Here is a 20,202-nt window from a genome sequence, read left to right as displayed (position 1 = left end):
ATCGCTGTGAACATTAGTCACTATCACACCTCTGGGATGTGAGCGATCCAGAAAACATCTTGTCCTCATCCTGGCCCCATCTGACTCAACAGGTGCCAGTGATTTTTGATAGTATTGAGCCTCTACAACCACATTTGTGCGTTTAAAAATGTATTTTTTAATTCTATTTCCATAGTCTTATATGATCCTATTCTCCACCAGCTCATCCTCACACTAAAGTCGTTTCCTGTCTCATTTGTCATTGATCACACACACTGAGTTTCTCATATAACATACACCGATGTTCTGTGAAATTCCTGAACACTGCACATCACACATTCCTCAAGTCAACCTCATTTGTTCTTTCAGGAAGAAATATGGAGTCCTTCTTCAGCGAATGATGAATGCGTGTACAAACAATCACAACCAGAGAGCAATTCAACCTCCAATGTAAAAAAAAAAGTAGATTTCATCACCCCCCAAGATCTTCTCGACTCTCATTATTTAACTTCTCACATCTGTTTTCTGTTTGAGTGTGAAGCAGTGCTGTAATACTATGCCTGCCTCCACTGGGCCCATTTGTTTTGTCCAAGTTCGAGACACTAAGCCTTGATACATCATTTGCCACTCACTTCGCGAGTGCTATCAGGAGTCTGCTATGGATTATTGCTTTAGACAATTTGATACCTCACGCTTGCCGCCACCAGCACAGGATACAAAACAAGATAGCGATCTCCTAATGGAGCTGTCTTATCAGTCACAGTAATTTAAGACATAATCAGGCCTGACGATGATAAGGCAGAGGTGTAAATGTTTCTGTTGCTGCAATTCAAGCTCAGATCCTCCATAAGAAGTCTTCCTTAAGGTCAAACAAGTTAGAAAACATGTTAGAATTTGCTTTTGCTCTCGATCATTGTTTGGTGTGTAAATTGATCATGTTACCATTCTCAGATGACTTCATTCGTCGTGGATAAGTGGACTTCTAGTGGCAAGTTTGAATGGCAGTAAAATATGAGCATTTTTTTAATAATTAAAAATAAAATAAAGCATGTTATTTAATAAAACGTCCAAGTTATATATAAATAATTATATTGAATTCCTTTATAAACTGTTTATCAATCATGTTATGATACCAGAGTATCCTCAGTATCTAGTGAATGCATTCTCAGTCTTTGTACTTGTTGCCATTTGACCTAGTCTGGCCAGTGAGGAATCTCTCAGCCAAAGTGAGACTGGTAAAAGTGATCACTCAAATGACATGGTCACCCATGAGTGCAGAAAAGCCACCAAACAGGACCTCCACTTAGACCTGAGTGTTTGTTTTTCCTTTCTTTCCTCATTTGGCCTAAACGCGGGCGATGGCTCTCTTCACTTTCAGCACGACGGACACTGAAACTGGGGGGATTTACGAGATGACAGCAACGCCGCCTCATCTGTCACTATCCATCTGGTTGACAGTTGCAATAGAGGCTTGGGACCGCGGCGCAGAGGTGAGTATGAGACCTACTTCTTAACAACTGTCAAGGCTTCCTGAAAGATGAGAATAAGGATAAATATCTTTAGCAACAGGCTGCATGTGATGAATGTTTGAGGAGGTTATAAATAGAAACCCCTTTCAGACCAATTACAACGGTGAGAATTGGGAGCATTGTGTCAATAAGTCTGACAGTCGGATCACCAAACACTAGGTCAAGCTGAGCCTATTAACACATTTTTCTCGGACATACATGAAGCCAGTGAGGTGGGGAACGTTCCATGTATTGTAAATGTTAAAATCGTGTGTGACATTTAAAACAGAGTAAAAGACAGTAAGGTGACCATTTCAAGTGGCAGCACATTATAGTCTCTATACAAACATATGGCAAAACTACCGATCAGCACAAGCTTGGCTGACTTTCTCTTACGTTTTCTACTGTGTTGTGCAAGAAAGTTCCGGAACAATACTCCCACCTGAATCTCCATTGAGTTCAATGTAATTGGACCAATAATGTTGACACAAACTTCAAAAAATGTAGATAAATTGTTGTGCAACAATACTCTGGGCTATAACATTTTAAAATTATAAAAAACAAAAAGATAATAATATTCAATGTCTTGTTTGTGTTTCACTCTCTTCTTCACTATTTTTCATGCTAAATACACAATAAACCGCATTCCAGATGTTGAAACAGATATTTCTGCGAACATAAAAATAATATTTCAAAAATGTGTGGCCGCTGGAATCCCTCATAAAAAATACTAATGGAGAAGCTTTCTTCATCTTAAACAGGTCCCCCGAGTCCTCAGTTTTAAAGACAGATTTGCACAATCTTAAACCACTCCATGTCCCAGTTTGATATAGATATACGACTGCCATTACATGGGGATTAAATGCGTGACTGCAATACAACAGGGAACAGACATGAGTTCATCATTTTAAAAGCTGTTTTTCTGTATTTCCACACACATAACAATTCCCATGTAATATAACACACGACATGGGAAAGTTGAATCTCTACCTTTTTTATACATGGAAAATCATCCATTCATCCATCAATCCATCCATCCATCCATCCATGGTGGCTCTAACACAACCTTCAGGGTGATGAAAAGTACTGGATATTTTTGTTTCTTCAAAGCCACAGCAACAGGTCTGTTTACAAACAGCTACTCCAGAAGTGGGAGTTCTGTATCCTACAGGGTCAACATTTCATAATTTCCAAGAAAAAGCTCTTCAATGACGTACAAACAATCAGTCAAGAAAACAATTGACAGATGATTGAAAACTGAATCGGACGGGAAGAGAGGGAGTACCCTCAGGAAGCTATACAATTGAAAGGAAAGCCAGCATTGAGCCCCACGCAGAGTACACCAATACACCCAGATCTGAGTCAAGGACAAGCTATTAATACAGTGTGATGACAGCTCTAATCACAATCACAGTCTGGTCATTCCTATCGTGCTGACCAGAGGACGAGGATGAGAGACGAGTATTAGCTGATGAAGAGTCGTGGTCGAAGAAAAGAGAGCCCCGACTCTATGACGACATACACGTGTCTTCGCTTAAGAAGGACTTAAAATGTTGATAATCAAATCAATCCAGTCAGGAGATAGTTCAAATAGAGGAAAATAGTAAATCATAATTCTGAGCCACTTATTCATCCATTTTGCATTTTAATTAAATTTCAAAGGCTATTTAGAAAGGCTATACAGAAACATATATTGTGTTTTAGTAATATTAGTAGTAGTAGTATTATCTAGTTATCTTTAGTAGGTTCAAGATGTAACACTCAAAACTCTTTCAAGTTAATTTAGTTAATTTAGTTTCCTTGCTGCCTTTATAGCACAAATATAAATATTGACTTTGACGGTAAATTAGATAATATGTGGGTAGGGTTACACAATAACTGCTTAAGTTAGTAAGTAATTTTTATTTATATAGCGCTTTTCCAGACCAGGGTCACAAAGTGTTAAACAATCAAAACAATATTCAATAAAGTATATACTTTAAAGGTCAAGATAAAACTGAGAACACAACAGGAGTTCCAGAAAATCAAGGTAGTGATATGAGCATAATATCCAGACAAGTAAGTACATCTTAATATAATTGCCATATAAACCAATTGATTTTCCTGATTCAAAATATGAACAAAATTATACTCTATTAGACATTCAAAGTAAAGTAAAACTACAATAACATGTGTAATATGTTTTTCCAAAACTACAAAAACACAATCTAAAGAAAAGGCATTTATAAAAATGTACATTAATGAAATATTTTAAATGTGTAACTTGCAATTCTATTTACAAAATAATTTTACAAAGGCGTATTTAGGGAACAAACACAGAAAACAAGTTTTATTTTTTGTCAATTATACTTCTCACAGCTCGCTCTGATACACCCTCTCTCTCTTCCCCTGTCCCTCTCACCTGATATATCATGATTTATTGTTTATACTTTTCTATTGACCATAAAGCAATTTTTACAATTTCTAAAAATAAAATCCTGTTAAATGAATGACATGTTTCGTGTGGATTTGTGTTAGATGACAGAAAATAGGTAGTTTAGTTAAAGGTTGTGAATTAAGTTTAAAGTCTTACATTAAAGGTTAAAGACTTAAAATGAAAGGAAAATGATGAGGGGAGGAAAAAGGGGAGGAGAGGTGCTATTGTGTAAGATTGTTTGTGTGTCTCCAGAGAGAGATGGTCCAGGACAATACGTGGCTGACGGGCTCTAACACCAATAAAATTCATTCATCTTGGCCATGTGTGAGAGGGCGAGCGGAAGAGGGAGAGAGAGAGAGTAGGGGGGTGTCATAGAGTGTTCCTGCTCGTCTCGCTCTACAAGTTAAATCAGAAGCAGCAACTGGCACTTTGTGGTCGTTTCAATCTCTACTGGTCCTGAAAGCATCAGTCGCCTCCAGCTTCAACGCCACAGGTAAGATCTCACATTACCACTCGGGGTAGCTCAATAACTCCTATTACAAAGTTGACTTGAAACCATGACATGCTCTAACAGACTTTTTCACAGGTTTTTACACCTCATGCTTTTTGCTTTTGTTGTACATTGACACACACTGTAACCAGCCACACACTAATGCTAAAGAATATTTGTATTAACAGTAAATGGGAGTTAACTGTTTGAGTCGCTAATGTATGTACAATTTAAATGACAAAATCAATGCAAGCATTAGTTTTTGGTTGTGCTGTATCTGTCAACTTACAGCTGAAAATAAAGAGGCAGAGAGTGCGGCAAACACGTCAGAAAGCAAAGGTCAACCCAGAATTGTGAACTCACAGGAGTTGTGAAGGAGTTTGCTTCACTGTCTATCGCTGTCTCTCGAGGAACGAAGGCAGCAGTTGTGTCTTAACAAAGGTCTAAGTGAAATACAATTATAATCATTTTAATCATTTTTAAGCAAGAACATTTGTATTCATTTCATCAGTTATTTCCTCCCCACTATAACTTTGTTGTATTGATTAATTAATAGAATAATATTGTCTTTAAACTTAAAGAATTGTCTAATGATTCATCACCAGAACAAAAAGCAACTTCAAAACATATCAACGAGTGAAAGACATGATATTTATAGCAAAATATCAGACTTAATTCAACTTAATTGTATTTGTATAATACTAAGTATTGCTTGCGGTTTTGGATCTTGTTTTTTGTCATGTCTAAAGCTTTATTTATTGAAACTAAATGCTCTTTGGTCAACCTACTCATGATTCAAAGGCCTGGAGATCGAAAGGACACTTTCCAGGCTGAGTTTCTGTCGCTGAAGTGAACGAATGACGGGGAAGTGCAGTTTTGTAAACAGAAAAAAAGCAGACACGGTCTCTTACGCTCATGTTTCAATTACCTGTGCTCAGAGGTCAGATCTTCTTCCAGTTCATGGCCACTCATGGAAGCAAAGAAGTTTGTGTGACTTAGTCGGTATCAACACAAATTAATCCAACTTCAACACACACATAAGAGCTTGTATTACTGCGTCTACTACATTCAATCATGTTTCAGGAAAGAAGGAGAATTTGTATAGAAATGTTTAATAATTAAACATATTTATTCACATAATGTTTTAGTTGACCTTATAGTGAATTGTCAGGTAAATGAAGGATTAGTTTTCAAATGTTCTCTTAGAAAATGTGGTTTGTTCCCTAAATCAGTCCTTAAATGTATTATAATTGGAAGATATTGTGTGACCCTGGTCAAACTTGTAGTCTTCTCTTTATCTATCTGTCATTAATTAATAATCATGATCAGAAAGTATCTTTTGATCTGATTTATAGAGACTCACACTAACTTCAGTTAGACATTAGTCATTACCTAAACTGAATAGTTTTGTTTGAGTCAAAGTAAAAAAAAAAGAAGCAGAATGAGTAAATTAAAATAAATTAGCTGGTAAGGATTTCCTTTGATTCTGGCAACTGGAGCTTATCCATGTATTAGAGGTACAGTGAAGAATCTATACTTATTGGTCAGTTGAATAAAGGTACACTTATACTCAAGAAGGAAATAACTGCTGAGGTTTCAAAAGAAAAACATTGTCAAGAAACATGAATTAAGTTTTTAACTCAATTTAAACTTGAAAAAGGTACTGTATTTTATGTTATTATTGGTTGAATTTTGAACAATCTTAAGCTATTAACTGAACAATGCTCTTTACTACCCGACTATGCCCGAAGACTGGAGAGCCTCTGGGTGTCGTCACACCAAACCACTTAACAGCAGTGGGTCAGAGACAGTTTTTTCATAAATACTGAGGCTTTTTGAAGTTAGCGAAACGAAAAATAGACTCAAGCCTGTCTATCATTTTGTTATTAAATGCATATGCGCTAATATGGCAAGTAAGGTTCTCAACATTGCATTACCACTCTTCTGACACTGGGGGGAGGACCGAAACAAAGTTTTCAAACTTGTATGTTGCTGCTTTAAGTTTACAGTACATATTTGCACAGTGGTTTTAATTGTGGACAATAATCGTAGATATATTTTGTGGAGCACATTGTATGTACAGTGATTAGTGGGGAATGTGTTGAGTGTAAATGTCTGGACTACATTCAGTGAAAACTTCTCTTTAATTCAAACATTTTTTCAGAACTTTCAACAAACTTGTCTCACAAAAAAAATCTACTAAAAAGTCAATATCCTTGCTAGAAAATCAAGGAAGTGATTTGCAATCAAATGTTGAAGACATGAAAGCAGAGACCGTGTGTTAATGGTGAGATGAACTAAACATGGTGACGGCTCAGTATAAATCATTAACTCCATCAAGCCAACATTATGTTGTCTCTGTCTGAGGGATGGTGGTGCTTGAAACTGAGCAGCAGAGTGGTCAAACAGACCACTGGCTGCCTGAAATACCTCTGTTGATATGGACCCATTTTTGTTGTTGTTTTAAGTCCAATGAGATTTGCCCAGGGCTTCTAGCTTAACATTTAGCCTTTTAAAGAAATTCCCATGATCTTAGAGAGAAGTATTCTGTCCGACATGGCATAGAATTGGTTATTAGTTAAATGCTTCTGCTGTGTTTTAATGTCCCTCTGGGGCCATCTGCAAGAAATGCCCCTTAACTTCCCCTGCCCCTTGATTCTATCAGTCTCTGCTGCCCTCGCGGTCCATTGTCTACAGAGCCAAGAAGGATGCAGCTTGCTCATTGACCTTGTGAAGTAGGTGTTTACCTTCCTGTGTATGGTCACCCAGGGGTTTATGGCTGTCATTCAGCAATGTGCCATCTCGCTCCAAACAGAAGCCTGCTGGACACTTGCATCCCCAAATCACCTACTTAACAGTATCCGCACCTTTTATGATGGACACACTTTCATATACAGGTGGTCATAATGATCGGCGCATGCTAACACAATACACACGTGTACTCCGTGGAAAAGTACTGATCCAAATTCCAAGCAATTTGATAATTGCTCCACTATTTCCATTTGTGGGCATCAAATACATCAGTTTATCATCCGCATAAAATCGCTGAAATCCAAACCCTCATCATCAAAGTTTACAGTAAAAAGAAACATTATTGGAGAAAAAGTACACATAATCTAGGAGATGATGTGTGGGATGGTAGGCTTACCCTCCAAGATATTTAATCAACTGTTGAGATTGGCAACCACATGGCTTCCTCGCTCAAATATTTCCTACAGCTGCAGTCGATAGGGTTTGTTGCCTTAGACCACGAATGTTTGCTCTAATTCTTTGTGGAAAAAGAGAGCCTTTGCTTTACGATTAAATACGGTCTAGGCTTCAGGGAAGTGCAGTTCGGGCAGACCTCACCTGTCGTCATGACAAGTAAAAAAAAAAAGCAATATATAGCTGTCAATCAGATCATTTTCTGTTACTTCCTGGTCTGACGACGCATGTGACTTTCACCTCAACGGAATGTGTCCAGGCAACATGTGAGGATGCTGCTGATTTGCTCATAAAGAATCAGAATTAAAAGCTTTTGAAAAACACTGAATATTTTAATAAAGATCTAATTTTAAAGCTCTATTTTTGTTTCGACTCTATACTGCAGTTACCTTGGAGTCCATTACTTAGACCAAGAATCGTGCTGAATCATGGGTATTCCATGCAATGCTGTTGGCACCATAAGTAAGAGACGGTGCTTCTTTCAGAATGAGGTCTGAATCGGCAGATCTGTTGTGTGGAGTCCCTCAAGGTTCTGTTCTGGGTCCTTTATTGTTTTTGCTGTACTTGATTCCCCTCGGTAAAATCATTCAGAGATTTCCAGATGTTTCTTATCACATTTTTGCTGATGACATCCAGCTCTACTGCTCTTTTGATCCAACTGAGCCCCAGAGGCTGAACAGCTTAGTCAATTGTTTGCTAGAAATCAAACAATGGCTGAGTGAAAACACTCTACAGCTAAATGTGGACAAAACTGAAACACTGGTGATTGCTCCTGATGATAAGATTCCAGGGTTGAGTCAGTACTTGTGTGACTTAGGTCAGTCTGTCAAACTGAGCCTGAGAAACCTGGGTGTTGTATTTGATAAAGACATGTCTCTTGTTCGACATTGCAGAAAACTGACCAGAAACTGTTTCCTTCAACTGAGAAAAATCTCTAAACTTAGGAAAATGTTGTCGGAACATCTTGTCTGGACTATTGCAACAGTTTGTTTTCATGTCTTAACAAGAAGGATGTGTCTCGCCTGCAGTTGATTCAGAACTCTGCAGCGAGAATTCTGACCCGCTCAAGTAGAAGAACTCACATCTCTCCGGTCCTTAAAACTCTTCACTGGCTTCCAGTTTCTTTCAGGATCAACTTTAAAATTCTGGTTCTTACTTTCAGATCTATTCATGGTCAGGCTCCTCCTTACATCACTGATCTGATCCAGCCTTACACCCCAGCTCGGGCTCTGAGGTCTGTGGATCAGAATCTACTTATGGTTCCTCGCACACGGCTCAGGACCAGAGGAGAGAAATCTTTTCAGGCTGTTGCTCCTAAGCTTTGGAACGATCTTCCTCTCTCTTTGCGCTTGATGGAGTCTACTGACTCCTTTAAGAAACATCTTAAGACGTTTCTATTTGTTCAGGCTTTTCCTTGAATTTCTCGAACTCCTGTGTTGTTCTCAGTATTATCTTGATCTTTAAAGTATGTACTTTTTTGAGTATTGTTTTGATTGTTTAAGCGCTTTGTGACCCTGGTCTCGAAAAGCGCTATATAAATAAATATTACTTACTTACTTACTTACTTCAATTATACTGTCCTACTGTTACTAATAGAGAAGCTCAGAATGTTTAATAAAACCAGCGTTGTGTTCCATGAATTGTAGAATAGCAAAATCCAACTAAATGTATTATCTTCACGTACTGACCTACCCTTTTGACATATTCTTTGGTGTGTTGATAAAATAACCACTCGTCATTTGAATAATTTTGGTTTATATGAATTCATTTGAAAATGATACTCTACAGTAGTTAGTGCCTCACTAACCATAAACCTCATGGTACTTCTCTGGCTTGAAGGGCAACTAATGTGAAAACCCAACTCTCCTGACTCACTCACATGTTTCAAATGTTGAAGTCTTCTCAAAGATGCAGTTAATCTCTCATCATGATCATGTTTTGTTATTGAAGTTATAACTTTATAAAGTTCTCCCCATCTGAAATGTTAGCGAAGAGGTTACAAGGACCGGTTCCATTATCAATCAATCAATCACTATACTTTATTGATCTCCTTAGAGAAATCTTACAAAGATGTAATAACGAGTTTCACTCCTCATCCAGCCAGCTGTAATCCTGCCCGCTTTGTTTGTAAAACAAGTCCCTTGGAGGTGGAGACTTCCGGTATTGATGATATGCAGTGACAAACCTGATGCTTAACAAATCCCAGCAGAGTTGGTGTTATGGTAAACAAAGCTTTTTCAGTGGGCGGGGCTTAAGCACATTTTGTTGAGTAAATATTTCAATAAAACTATAGTTTTGTACAAACAGACACAGACCGATGAGTATAATAGAGGTACAAAATCCATTTAAGAGACACTTAAATCAACATATCATTTGCCCTTTAAACATACTTTATGCCAGCCAGGTAATAAAGAGAAATTCAGCAAGTAAATGATTTCCATCTGTAGAAATACACGGAATAAAATAGTAATCAAATGTTCACATGCAAAAAGAAAATACATTACTATTGTTAACCAAATTGGTAATAACGTAAATAAAATATATGTCATCATCAGTGTCATCTTAAATAGATATACTTTGTAAGAAGAACCCATTGAAAATGAACAACACAGACCTTTAATCAGGGACTTTAAGGAACGTTTTTAAACTTTGTTCATTAAAGGCTACTGATGTGTTTGCATACACAAGTTGCATTTTACAGCGCCATCTAGTGTTGCTGCTAGAGAACAGCTTCCCCTCATCGACCAGTCACGTTCTCCATTAAAGATTGAAACATCACTCAACTTGATAACAACAGTATTTGCTAGTTCTACATGTAATTGCTTAAAAGTTTCAGCGTTTCTACTATAAAAGCCAAATTGCCATCTATATTGCCATGAACTGTGGAGATGAGTTATTTCGGCTTTCAGCGATCGCACACATTGATGGCTTCAAAGCCACGAAACAGACAATTTAATGGAGAGGGAGAATTAGTCCTTTTTTTAATTCCATTTCACATCTCGCATACAAATAAACAAAGGAAAGTTGCCTGGAGCAATTTTTCCGCAGCACGCAGGTTTGATTTTCTCACAGAGCAAAGTTTCCGAGGGATCCCTGCTGTCCTGTTTGTTTAGGTGTGTGCTGATTAGAAGTTCTCATGCTGAGTACGATGTATCTGCACACCACGGGCTCCGAACGTGACATGTCTTCTACAGTGACTGGAGCTTCAACCCGCTCTCTCTCCTACCTCAGTGTTTAATGGCATCATTACCAAACATTGCACTTTTTACTGCAATGTTCATTCACGCAGGTCGTAACAGCTCTGGCATAAATGTTCTCCTTCCGGGTACTTACAGTCCACCCAGATGGACCCGACATCAGCACTGTACTGTTTTACTGTTTCCATTAACCAGGGCTTCGTTTATAGAAGAGTGCAGAATGCAAAACGCCGGATAATGATTTGAGAAGAGCATTTTTGGAATATTGAATAACATCGAACATCTGTTTTTCAAGAGGATCTTATTTTACTGAAATAACAGAGAGCATTAGGATGGCTTTAATGTAGGTCTTTAATGAGCTGGTGTAGGGCGAACACTTTCATGGCCCCTTGTGTGGATTAGCGTTTATGGACCATGCCGATCTAATGACAGCGCTTCTCAAAGACTGACATTTGTTTTTCCTGTGTTTGTTTCCTTTACAGGTCTCACTAAGGCATCCTGCTGTCAGGGTCCAGAAGGAACCAGGATCCGACAGTTGAAAGGCAAGATGCAGAATGGAACGACAGTGGCAGGGGATGGAATCAAACTGGCCTGCGGAATGTCCGGGAACCATGAATTCATCTTCACCCTGGTGCCGATCGTCTACGGCTGTAATTTCATCATCGGCATTGTTGGAAACAGTATGGTGGTTGCAGTTATCTACTGTTACATGAAGCTTAAGACTGTGGCTAACATCTTTGTCCTCAACCTGGCCGTGTCTGACCTTACCTTCCTTATAACGCTGCCCATGTGGGCCACTTTCACAGCCACAGGTTATTATTGGCCATTTGGTGGATTCTTGTGCAAGGCAAGCGCAGGGTTGATCATATTTAACCTCTACACCAGCATTTTCTTCCTCACGGCGCTCAGCATTGACCGCTACCTGGCAATTGTTCACCCAATGCAGTCCCGGCGATTCCGCACGGTTGCGTACGCACGCATTACCTGTGTGGTCATTTGGCTTTTTGCATTTGTCCTAAGTGTGCCAACGGCACTCACCCGGGACGTCCACAACATCGAGAACTCAAACAAAACCGTCTGTGGCATCCTGCACCCAACCAATCAAGGTGCCAGGTTGAAGGAGCTCCTTCTGGCTCTGAGTTTGATGAAAAGCCTTCTGGGTTTCTTGGTTCCGTTCATCATAATCATCACCTGTTACTGCCTGATTGGTCGGGCACTTGTGGGGGCAAGACATATCCAGAAAAGCTCCCGGTCAAGAGACGACGAGGTGTTGCGAATGCTTGCGGCAGCCGTTCTGGCCTTCTTCCTGTGCTGGGTGCCCCATCAGGTGTTCCACTTCATGCAGCTTTTGACACAGCTGACACTGGTTGTGAACTGTGCCATCCTGGAGATCATCGACACGGCCATGCCCTTCACCATCTGCATCGCCTACTTCAACAGCTGCGTCAACCCAATCATATACGGCTTCGTAGGACGCAACTTCCGCAGAAACCTCCTGCGCTTGTTGCGCTGCTCACCGAGCGGCGCCCCGGGGCCTCACCCAAGCATCAGCTCCAAGATGAGCGCCCTTTCGTTCCATGCCTCAGAGGCTTTCAGTCTGACGACCAAAATCAAAAACTCTTCTGAAGTCAAGTGAAAATATTGACGCATGGTTAAGGGTCCAAAGAGGGAGATAGTTATTTAAAAACCCCAACTGAACTAACAAGCACTGAATCATGCAGATGTATTTCTCATGCCATATACTGTTGTATACCTCTACACCAGGCGTCACCAACATAGTACCCACTGACCAGATCCGAGGATGAATGGTTTTGAATTTACCGTCTTATAAAGCATGAGTTTATGTTTCCTATCAGATTTATTTTGGAAAGCTACCTTTAATCCTTAAGAAAAGAGTATCATACTTGGAGATAGACCTTCGGATCACTCAGTGCCCTTGGTAAAAAAAATGTTGGTGACCACTGATCTACACAAGTGTTGTTGAAGGACAGGTTAAGTATGCTATTTTAAAACTTAATAATATGGCAAGAACTGGTGGACCATCTATACCATTTATCCCTCAACTATTAACCCTACTTGAGTTATCAATTTGTTCTAAGAAGCCAATCTCTGTCTATGTTTTTTAAGGGCGATTTCTGATGTAAGCATTAGTACTACACATATTTAGATTCAAACCATTGTGCTAGTGAGAGTAAACACGTTGATGATGACAAAGTCAATACAATCCACATAACTATGGATGCAACAGAAAAGTGGTTGTGAGTCAAACATATGACCAAGCCTTATTGTCTATGTAAAGGTAAATTTGTGTGTACTGTTACACCTTGTACCTTGCATGCTTGTGTGCCGCATTTATAGCAACCAATTTTTATCGGCCAAGATTGTAAATGTGTGTGTCTCTCAAACATCGTGAGGAACCTAAATAATCTTGGCCTGTCCTGTAATTGATGTACAGTGTGCATGCGCTGCAGGATTTCGTTGCAAATGTGCCTTTAGGACATAACGCAGCAATATATCGTCCAGTGTTGACCATTTTATGTGCTCAGCAGCTCTTTCATCATTTGGAACAGTGAACAAATGCACAGCAAAGACGACAAAGCCAGTGAGAAATACATATATCAGGCCTCCCTTGCTTATAGCATTGAAACAACTGGAAACAAAGCGGTGTGCATTTGTTTTGGCCATAAACATTATCTCACGCTGTATGATATTGTCAAGTCCTGTGACACCAAAATATGTTTGTGAAATGAATTTGGAAGGAAAGCTATGTTAAGTCGTGCAACACTCCATTGGAGACTCTCTATTTTCGGTGACACCTGTATTTAAACATGATGATGTATATTTTTTGTTTTTATTTTATTTTTTACGTTTCAGTGTTCAGATTGTGAATATACCATATTATGAATTAAATGTTTGAAAATACAAAGTCTGGGATTTTTATTGTTATCATTCTTGCTTCTTTTACCTTCTGGTTTTTATATCTTTTTTGTCAGCTGCCACTAGTTCTCCAATTCTCAGGTGTATCTCAAGGTCATAGCTTTTTCTATTTTTAATTGTAGTCAAACTTTGAAAGCTATTTACTGATCAGCATCACAAGCATTTTAGACCTTGTCTGTGTAGTTTATGCTTTTCATCTGAGGATTATCTTTAATTAAGCAAAAAGAAAAACAATTCATTGAGGCTAGTTAAAAAAATATTTCAGAGCAACTTGGTTCTGATTAAATGGAATGGACGGCTGTAACAACAGGGCTTTCCACATGTAAAAAAAAAAGTATCCTAATATCTGCGTTGTCAAGAGATGGAGAGAGAATTCTATTTCAGATTGATTTCAGAATGTATTCAATTTGTATGGAAATCATTTACTTATCTCATTTTCCACACATGACTAAAACGCCAAGGCCAAGATTCACATGTGTTTGCTGAGGTATCAATTATTGACATGTACTTCATCACGTGAAAACACCTGATGTGACCTTTTTTTTCCTTTTTTGGGGGGGATTGGGGGGGCTGATTTTGATACGACTCTGACAGACTGTGATTGGACAATGGTGGTGGATCAGGGGTTATAAGTGTGGTGCTAAGTTGAGAGCGATTTCACTGCCAACATGAAGGTTCTTCTGCTTTTGGGATTGGTGGCTGTTGCCTTGGCTGACGTCACTCGCTTTGAGGGGTAAAGTTTGGTTTTGATCAATACTTTTAACACACATAATGATGTCTAACTAAAGGACATTTTGATGATGTACTCATTCTTAATCGCATAACTGCTGTTTCGCCTTGACGCACATGCCAGAAATGGGGTAAAACAACCAAAAAGTCATTAAACAATTTCAATTTTCACCTTTTTAAGCGAGAAAGTCTTCCGTCTCAAGCCTGTGCTCGATGAACATGTGACCATCATCAAGGAGCTGGCTAAAAGCATCGAGGTATAAATTTATTAATCCAGAAACTTGTGACTGGATTATTTATGTTTTATTGCACATATTATTGACCTTTAACACAATTTCATTTACCTTTCAGATAATAAAATTGATTCAAAAAAGTTACAATTTTACTTTGAATCAACAATCTTTATTTTACATTTTTAATTATTTTAGTTAAAATATTTTTGCATGTGTTAAGTATTATCTTTATTTTGTAAACGTAATCATCGTAATTTTGTATTAATACATTTCTGTGAAAGATATTTGTCCAGCTGAGCAATTTCAAATCATTACTTGGCAGCAAATTAGAAGTGCTTTTTTTATTCGTCCTTGATCGGTGAAGACAAATCAGTAGTAGTAGCATAAATCTAATCTAAGTAAATCAGTCAATTAAAAAAGGACTCTATATCTATCAAGTGTAATCTTTAAGATCTAGACTAGATGTTAAAATGTAAACCGTCTGAACCAGTCCGTGTGTTCGATGCTCAAACGTGGGTCTGTGGCGCCCCCTGCAGGTTGACTTCTGGAGGCCCGAGAGTGTTGAGATGGTGACTATCGACATTGATGTGGACATCCATGTCTCTGGCATGTACCTGGACATTGTCAACACCATCCTGCAGCAGAGTGACATGGAGCATGAGTGAGTCGAGAGTGTGTCTCAGAGATGATGATGAAGATGACTCAGGAGTGTGTGATGCTCATGACCAGGGTCCTGATTGAGGATCTTCAGAACTCTATTGACCAGGAGTCCGGGCCTACACCCAGGTCTCACAGCTACACCAACTACAACAGCATGGACAAAGTAAGAGTCCAAATCATGCCAATGATCCATCTTTCTCTTTTTTCTTTTCTCTTTTTATTAACACTCCCTTGCACTTCAGGTCCAGTCCTGGATCAACTCTATCGCCACCTCCAACCCCAATCTGATCAGCAAGCAGACAATCGGAAACACCTACGAGGGTCGCACCATGACTCTTCTGAAGGTGAGGCATGTCTTAAACAATGAACAGACTACATGTAAATATTAGAAGACAATAACCTGAGAAAAGTGCATGACGTTTTTTTTACTAAAACAAATACTATCTGTGCACCAAAGCTTGGAAAGAAGTCTAGCTCTACCAAGCCTGCCATCTTCATGGACTGTGGTATCCACGCCAGAGAATGGATCTCTCCTGCCTTCTGCCAGTGGTTCGTCAAGGAGGTGAGGACCTCCATCATCTAGATCTGCTCTTCACTCATCAACCTACAAACTTGTCCAGGCTCTGGCCACCTACGGCTCCAACGCCGACATGACCAGCCTGCTCGACCAGATGGACGTCTACGTTCTGCCCGTCTTCAACATCGACGGCTACGACTACACCCACAAGAGCGTGAGTAACTCACCGACGTTCCCCTGGCTGTTAATCTTGCGTTTGTTTTCTTTGACATGTTTGTCTTGTCCACTCGGGGACTACAGAACAGGATGTGGAGGAAAACTCGTTCCAGGAGATCTGGATCCAGCTGCATTGGAGCTGATCCCAACAGGAACTGGAACGCCGGCTGGTGCAGTAAGTGTTACCATATGGATTATATCTTAATGTGGCACGACAGGAGAGGCAGGAGTGCAGAGGAACAGCAGCCTACATTCAAACTGGTGACATCTTTTTAATAAGCTATATATTGATGATTCAAAATGTGATATCCTTCAAATTAAATGTTTTTAGAGATTTTTTTATTTGGTTAATATGTTGGTAAAGTATTTGTAGGAGGGGTATTATGGTGGACATGAGAGAAAGTCCTACACCAAAGATATTTGAATTAAAATAGTCATGGATTCAGAAAATGTATAAAAAAATATATATATATGTAAACACAGGTCACATAAGGCCCAGGTCTTTATTAGAGGATAGACATGTGTAACGGAAAAGCTTTACAGTACTATTTAAAGATTTTAATTAAGATTTATTTATTTTTTCTTTAAGTTTCTATGTTTTTTTTAATTATCAGGGTCCCAGGCGACTGTAGCCCTAGGAGGAACCAGAATTCCCAGAGTAGCAAGCACAGGGAGAACATAAAAATTCTCTCAGAACTATCTGATGAAAACTAAGTTTAAAAAATAAATGCGATCTATTGACAAGTTTTAAATGGTTATTTTTAATGCAAAAGATAAGGTTTATTTAGTTCCTTTGAAGATTTAGCAAGGTAGTCATTTCTCAAAGATTACACTTGATATGAGGATATTTTAGAAATATATAAAAATGATTTCTGAAGATTTTAAAAGGCCTTTTAACAACGTTATCATTATTATGTCACATTATGTCCACTGAAAGAACACATCTCCAACCATGTTTCTCTCTCACTTCACTTTCCATAAGAGACTTCATCTTCCTTTTTCCAGGCATGGGCGCCTCCAGCAACCCCTGCAGCGACACCTTCTGTGGATACTCCCCCGAGTCCGAGATCGAGGTCAAGAACGTGGCCGATTTCATCCGCAAGAACAAGTCCACCATCAAGGCCTACCTCACCATCCATTCCTACTCCCAACTGCTGCTCTTCCCTTACTCCTACACCTACCAGCTGGCCGAGCACCACAGCGAACTGGTCAGTAGACTTCCTGGACCGATGCAGCTACTCTGGCGCAGGAACATGTCAGGGAAGAGCCTGTCAAAGTGTGATAGGAAGAGTGAACATTTAGGGATGTTTTTTTGTTTTTTTTATTCATAAAGACGCGTGTAATTCCAGTAGCGGCAGATCCGTGTAGAGAAAGATGGATTTGAAGTCTCAACTTTTAACCCGGGTGCTGGTGCCTCTGAGTAGTGGCATCAATCTGCATCTGTCACAACATTGCGAGGTAATGGGATTCTACATCAGAGACGACTTTGATCATTTGAAGATCAAACACGAGATTGCGGATCATTTTAGAAGTATATGAGAAAATAATGACGACGTGAAATATGACAAAAAACGTATGTGCTCTCAAGTTCCTAAGTGAGAAGTCAGCCTCGTCCCAAAATGACTGTTATCTAAAGGCCACACTTAACTGCTGCAGAATCATTTACTCCCCACCCGTCTGCCTCATTCTCATGGCTCTTTGACTTCTCACCAGGGCGTCCGAGGGTGCTGCGGTTAACACTCACACCCGAGCTCCATCTTTCACACTCGCGCTGAGGCGGATCACGCATTTCTGACTCCTCACTTACAATTAAATCTGTCTTCTGACACTTTGAGCAGAACAAAAGAACTCGGGCTGTCTTGTCATAACTTGTCTACAGGGGCACTTCTCTCTGTCTTTTTATATTTCCTTTTAGAATGAACGTGTTTTCACTCAGATTCTGATATCAACAGAGTGGTGTTAATAACATGATCAGGTGGTGTATTATGGCAGCAAACCAGCACTCACGTGTTTGATTTGACTCAACATACTCAACTGCTGTGTCAGCAAGAGAGCAAATAACAAAATAGCGGTAGATCGATGTTTATATTTTCAAATAAATACAAAAGATCAGTTGGCATAAGCAACACAAACTAGTGCACCTGTGCGTGCATGTCCCTAATAATATGGAATTCAGAAGTCACTTTTTTGTTAAATATTTACATTTTTAGTTGCAAAATATTTGGTCATAAGATCACTGTTACATGAAGGAGTTAAAGAAGTAGATTTAGCAATTTGTAATGTTGTTTTTGTAGCATTTTTTTTTCACTTGCTCTATTCATTGTTTCAAATGATTAATTTATTACTTTTGTATTTATTTGTGGTAAATAGCTTTCCATGTTTTGCTTTTTTGGATCTAAATACCACATAAAGTACAAACAAATCAAATGTGTTTTTCTGTTCACCTTGTTCACCTCTGTTATTTATTCTTTGTATTGTAGATGAAGGTCGCTGAGGGAGCCTCTGCTGCTCTGCGTAGTCTGTACGGAACCCGCTACACCAGTGGACCTGGAGCAACCACCATCTGTAAGAACCATAAAGATAAATTCAGTTTTGCACAGAAGTTGATACAATCTTTGAACGCTAACAGGGAATTACAAAAAGAAGAATGTTCACAAAGAAAGCTTAAAGAAACTTGTTTATGTAGCTTCACAAATAGAAAGTTTGGGCTTTAAAATACAGATGGATACATACATTGAGAGAAAAAAAAATTAACGTTAACTAAAATAAACGTTTTAATGAAGATCTTCAGATGAACAGAAACACCCAAATGAGAAGAGGAGCTGTTGAACTGACAGTCACCCTTGTTAAGAGATTCAAAGCTACAAAGGCTAATGATGCCAGAGACATGAAATCTCTAGCAATCAAAGGGTTTTCTGCACCTCGAGCACTCTTTGAAAATATATTCAGAATGCTGGTCATCACCCTCCTTCCTCTCTGAATTATTCCCTCTCTTGTTACGTGCCGTCAGACCCTGCTGCCGGGGGCTCGGATGACTGGGCCTACGACCTGGGAGTGAAGTATTCCTACACCTTTGAGCTGCGTGACACTGGCCGTTACGGCTTCCTGCTGCCCGCGTCTCAGATCAAGCCCACATGCGAGGAGACCATGCTGGCCGTCAAGTACATCGCCAAGTACGTGCAGAACAACCTCTATTAGAGAGCCCAACTGCCAGGACCCCCACCAACCGAGTTCCTCCGTACCAGCCCCCGGCCCTGCCAACCTCTCAGCCATCTCCTGCCAGTAACCATGGTTACGGCCACCTCCCGCCATGTTTCCTTGCTGTGCTTGACAGAATGTCAAGATGAGTGCAAACAATAAAATCAATGATCCATCTCTAGGTGGCGAATCAATGTTGTATGTGCAGAGATGATGTCTAGTGCAGCTTTGTCATTTGCACTATAGAACAACCATATATCATGTGTTGAAAAATGATGCTTTACAGATCATCACCACGGGAATCGGCAATGATGTAAAAACTGCATTTTTGGGCAAAAGATCCAGCAATTAAATTGAATTCAGTTATATATTTATATTCAGTTTGAAATGCAGAGTTTATTCAAGCAACTTTACATCCTCTTTAACTTTAAACACAAACATTCTCTGATGTGTCGGATTGTTTCCTCTGCCAAGGAGATCATCTGATCATGTGCATTTATCTTAAGGCTACCAAAATAACCGACAGTACGTGCAATCGAGGATATTTAAGATTGAAAAAATATAAATAAAATGTGTGTGTACCAAACTGTACACTGGACTGTGCTCACTTTTTAGGTGTGAGTTTGTCACTAAGCTTGTCAAATAAGACCAGAGCATCTTTCTAAAAAATTATATTAACACAAGTGAATGAAAAAATAAGCAATTGAAATAAATTCAGTGATGTTGTATATTATATTCTATTTTAGCAAATCTGATATACAAAAATGTCAAAATATAAACTAAATATAATTTTAAAAGGAGATATAGTGGTTAATAATTATTAACACATGAAAAACTGATTCATATTCTGATGATGACTACAGGAGTAAAAACAAAAATGTGAAATAAGTTGACTGGAGCTTCCTACTTGAACCCTGG

The 20,202-nt window shown here is 39.1% G+C and overlaps 2 protein-coding genes across 3 annotated transcripts; both read left to right on the top strand.

Annotated features, from left to right (window-relative positions):
* The first annotated feature begins 1,329 nt into the window (after positions 1–1,329).
* Positions 1,330–13,714, top strand: agtr1b (angiotensin II receptor, type 1b). 2 transcript variants are annotated; one of them, XM_087789919.1, is made up of 3 exons: positions 1,330–1,469; positions 4,156–4,396; positions 11,277–13,714. In XM_087789919.1, the coding sequence occupies exon 3, from the start codon at positions 11,342–11,344 to the stop codon at positions 12,428–12,430; it is 1,089 nt and encodes a 362-aa protein (XP_087646045.1). In that variant the 5' UTR covers positions 1,330–1,469; positions 4,156–4,396; positions 11,277–11,341; the 3' UTR covers positions 12,431–13,714. The 2 variants fall into 2 exon arrangements, with proteins under 2 accessions (XP_087646045.1, XP_087646046.1); XM_087789920.1 differs by lacking the exon at positions 4,156–4,396 and having other exon boundaries at positions 1,332–1,469.
* A 626-nt stretch (positions 13,715–14,340) lies between these two features.
* On the top strand, positions 14,341–19,465 carry cpb1 (carboxypeptidase B1 (tissue)). Its single transcript, XM_087789930.1, has 11 exons — positions 14,341–14,464; positions 14,642–14,717; positions 15,230–15,354; positions 15,423–15,516; positions 15,596–15,697; positions 15,811–15,915; positions 15,974–16,084; positions 16,171–16,261; positions 17,092–17,294; positions 18,567–18,651; positions 19,097–19,465. Exons 1-11 carry the CDS (start codon positions 14,400–14,402, stop codon positions 19,282–19,284), a joined length of 1,245 nt encoding a protein of 414 aa, XP_087646056.1. The 5' UTR covers positions 14,341–14,399; the 3' UTR covers positions 19,285–19,465.
* Positions 19,466–20,202: the final 737 nt, after the last annotated feature.

The sequence above is a fragment of the Callionymus lyra genome, chromosome 4, assembly GCF_982586985.1.
Source record: "Callionymus lyra chromosome 4, fCalLyr1.hap1.1, whole genome shotgun sequence".
NCBI lineage: Eukaryota > Metazoa > Chordata > Actinopteri > Syngnathiformes > Callionymidae > Callionymus > Callionymus lyra.
This window is presented reverse-complemented; position numbering and strand designations above follow the sequence as displayed.

Coding starts and splice junctions, on each gene's coding strand:
- cpb1 (XM_087789930.1), top strand. CDS start 14,400: ATGAAGGTTCTTCTGCTTTTGGGATTGGTGGCTGTTGCCTTGGCTGAC. Junction 15,355..15,422: donor CAGAGTGACATGGAGCATGA/GTGAGTCGAGAG, acceptor GCTCATGACCAG/GGTCCTGATTGAGGATCTTC. Junction 15,916..15,973: donor GCCAGTGGTTCGTCAAGGAG/GTGAGGACCTCC, acceptor AAACTTGTCCAG/GCTCTGGCCACCTACGGCTC.
- agtr1b (XM_087789919.1), top strand. CDS start 11,342: ATGCAGAATGGAACGACAGTGGCAGGGGATGGAATCAAACTGGCCTGC.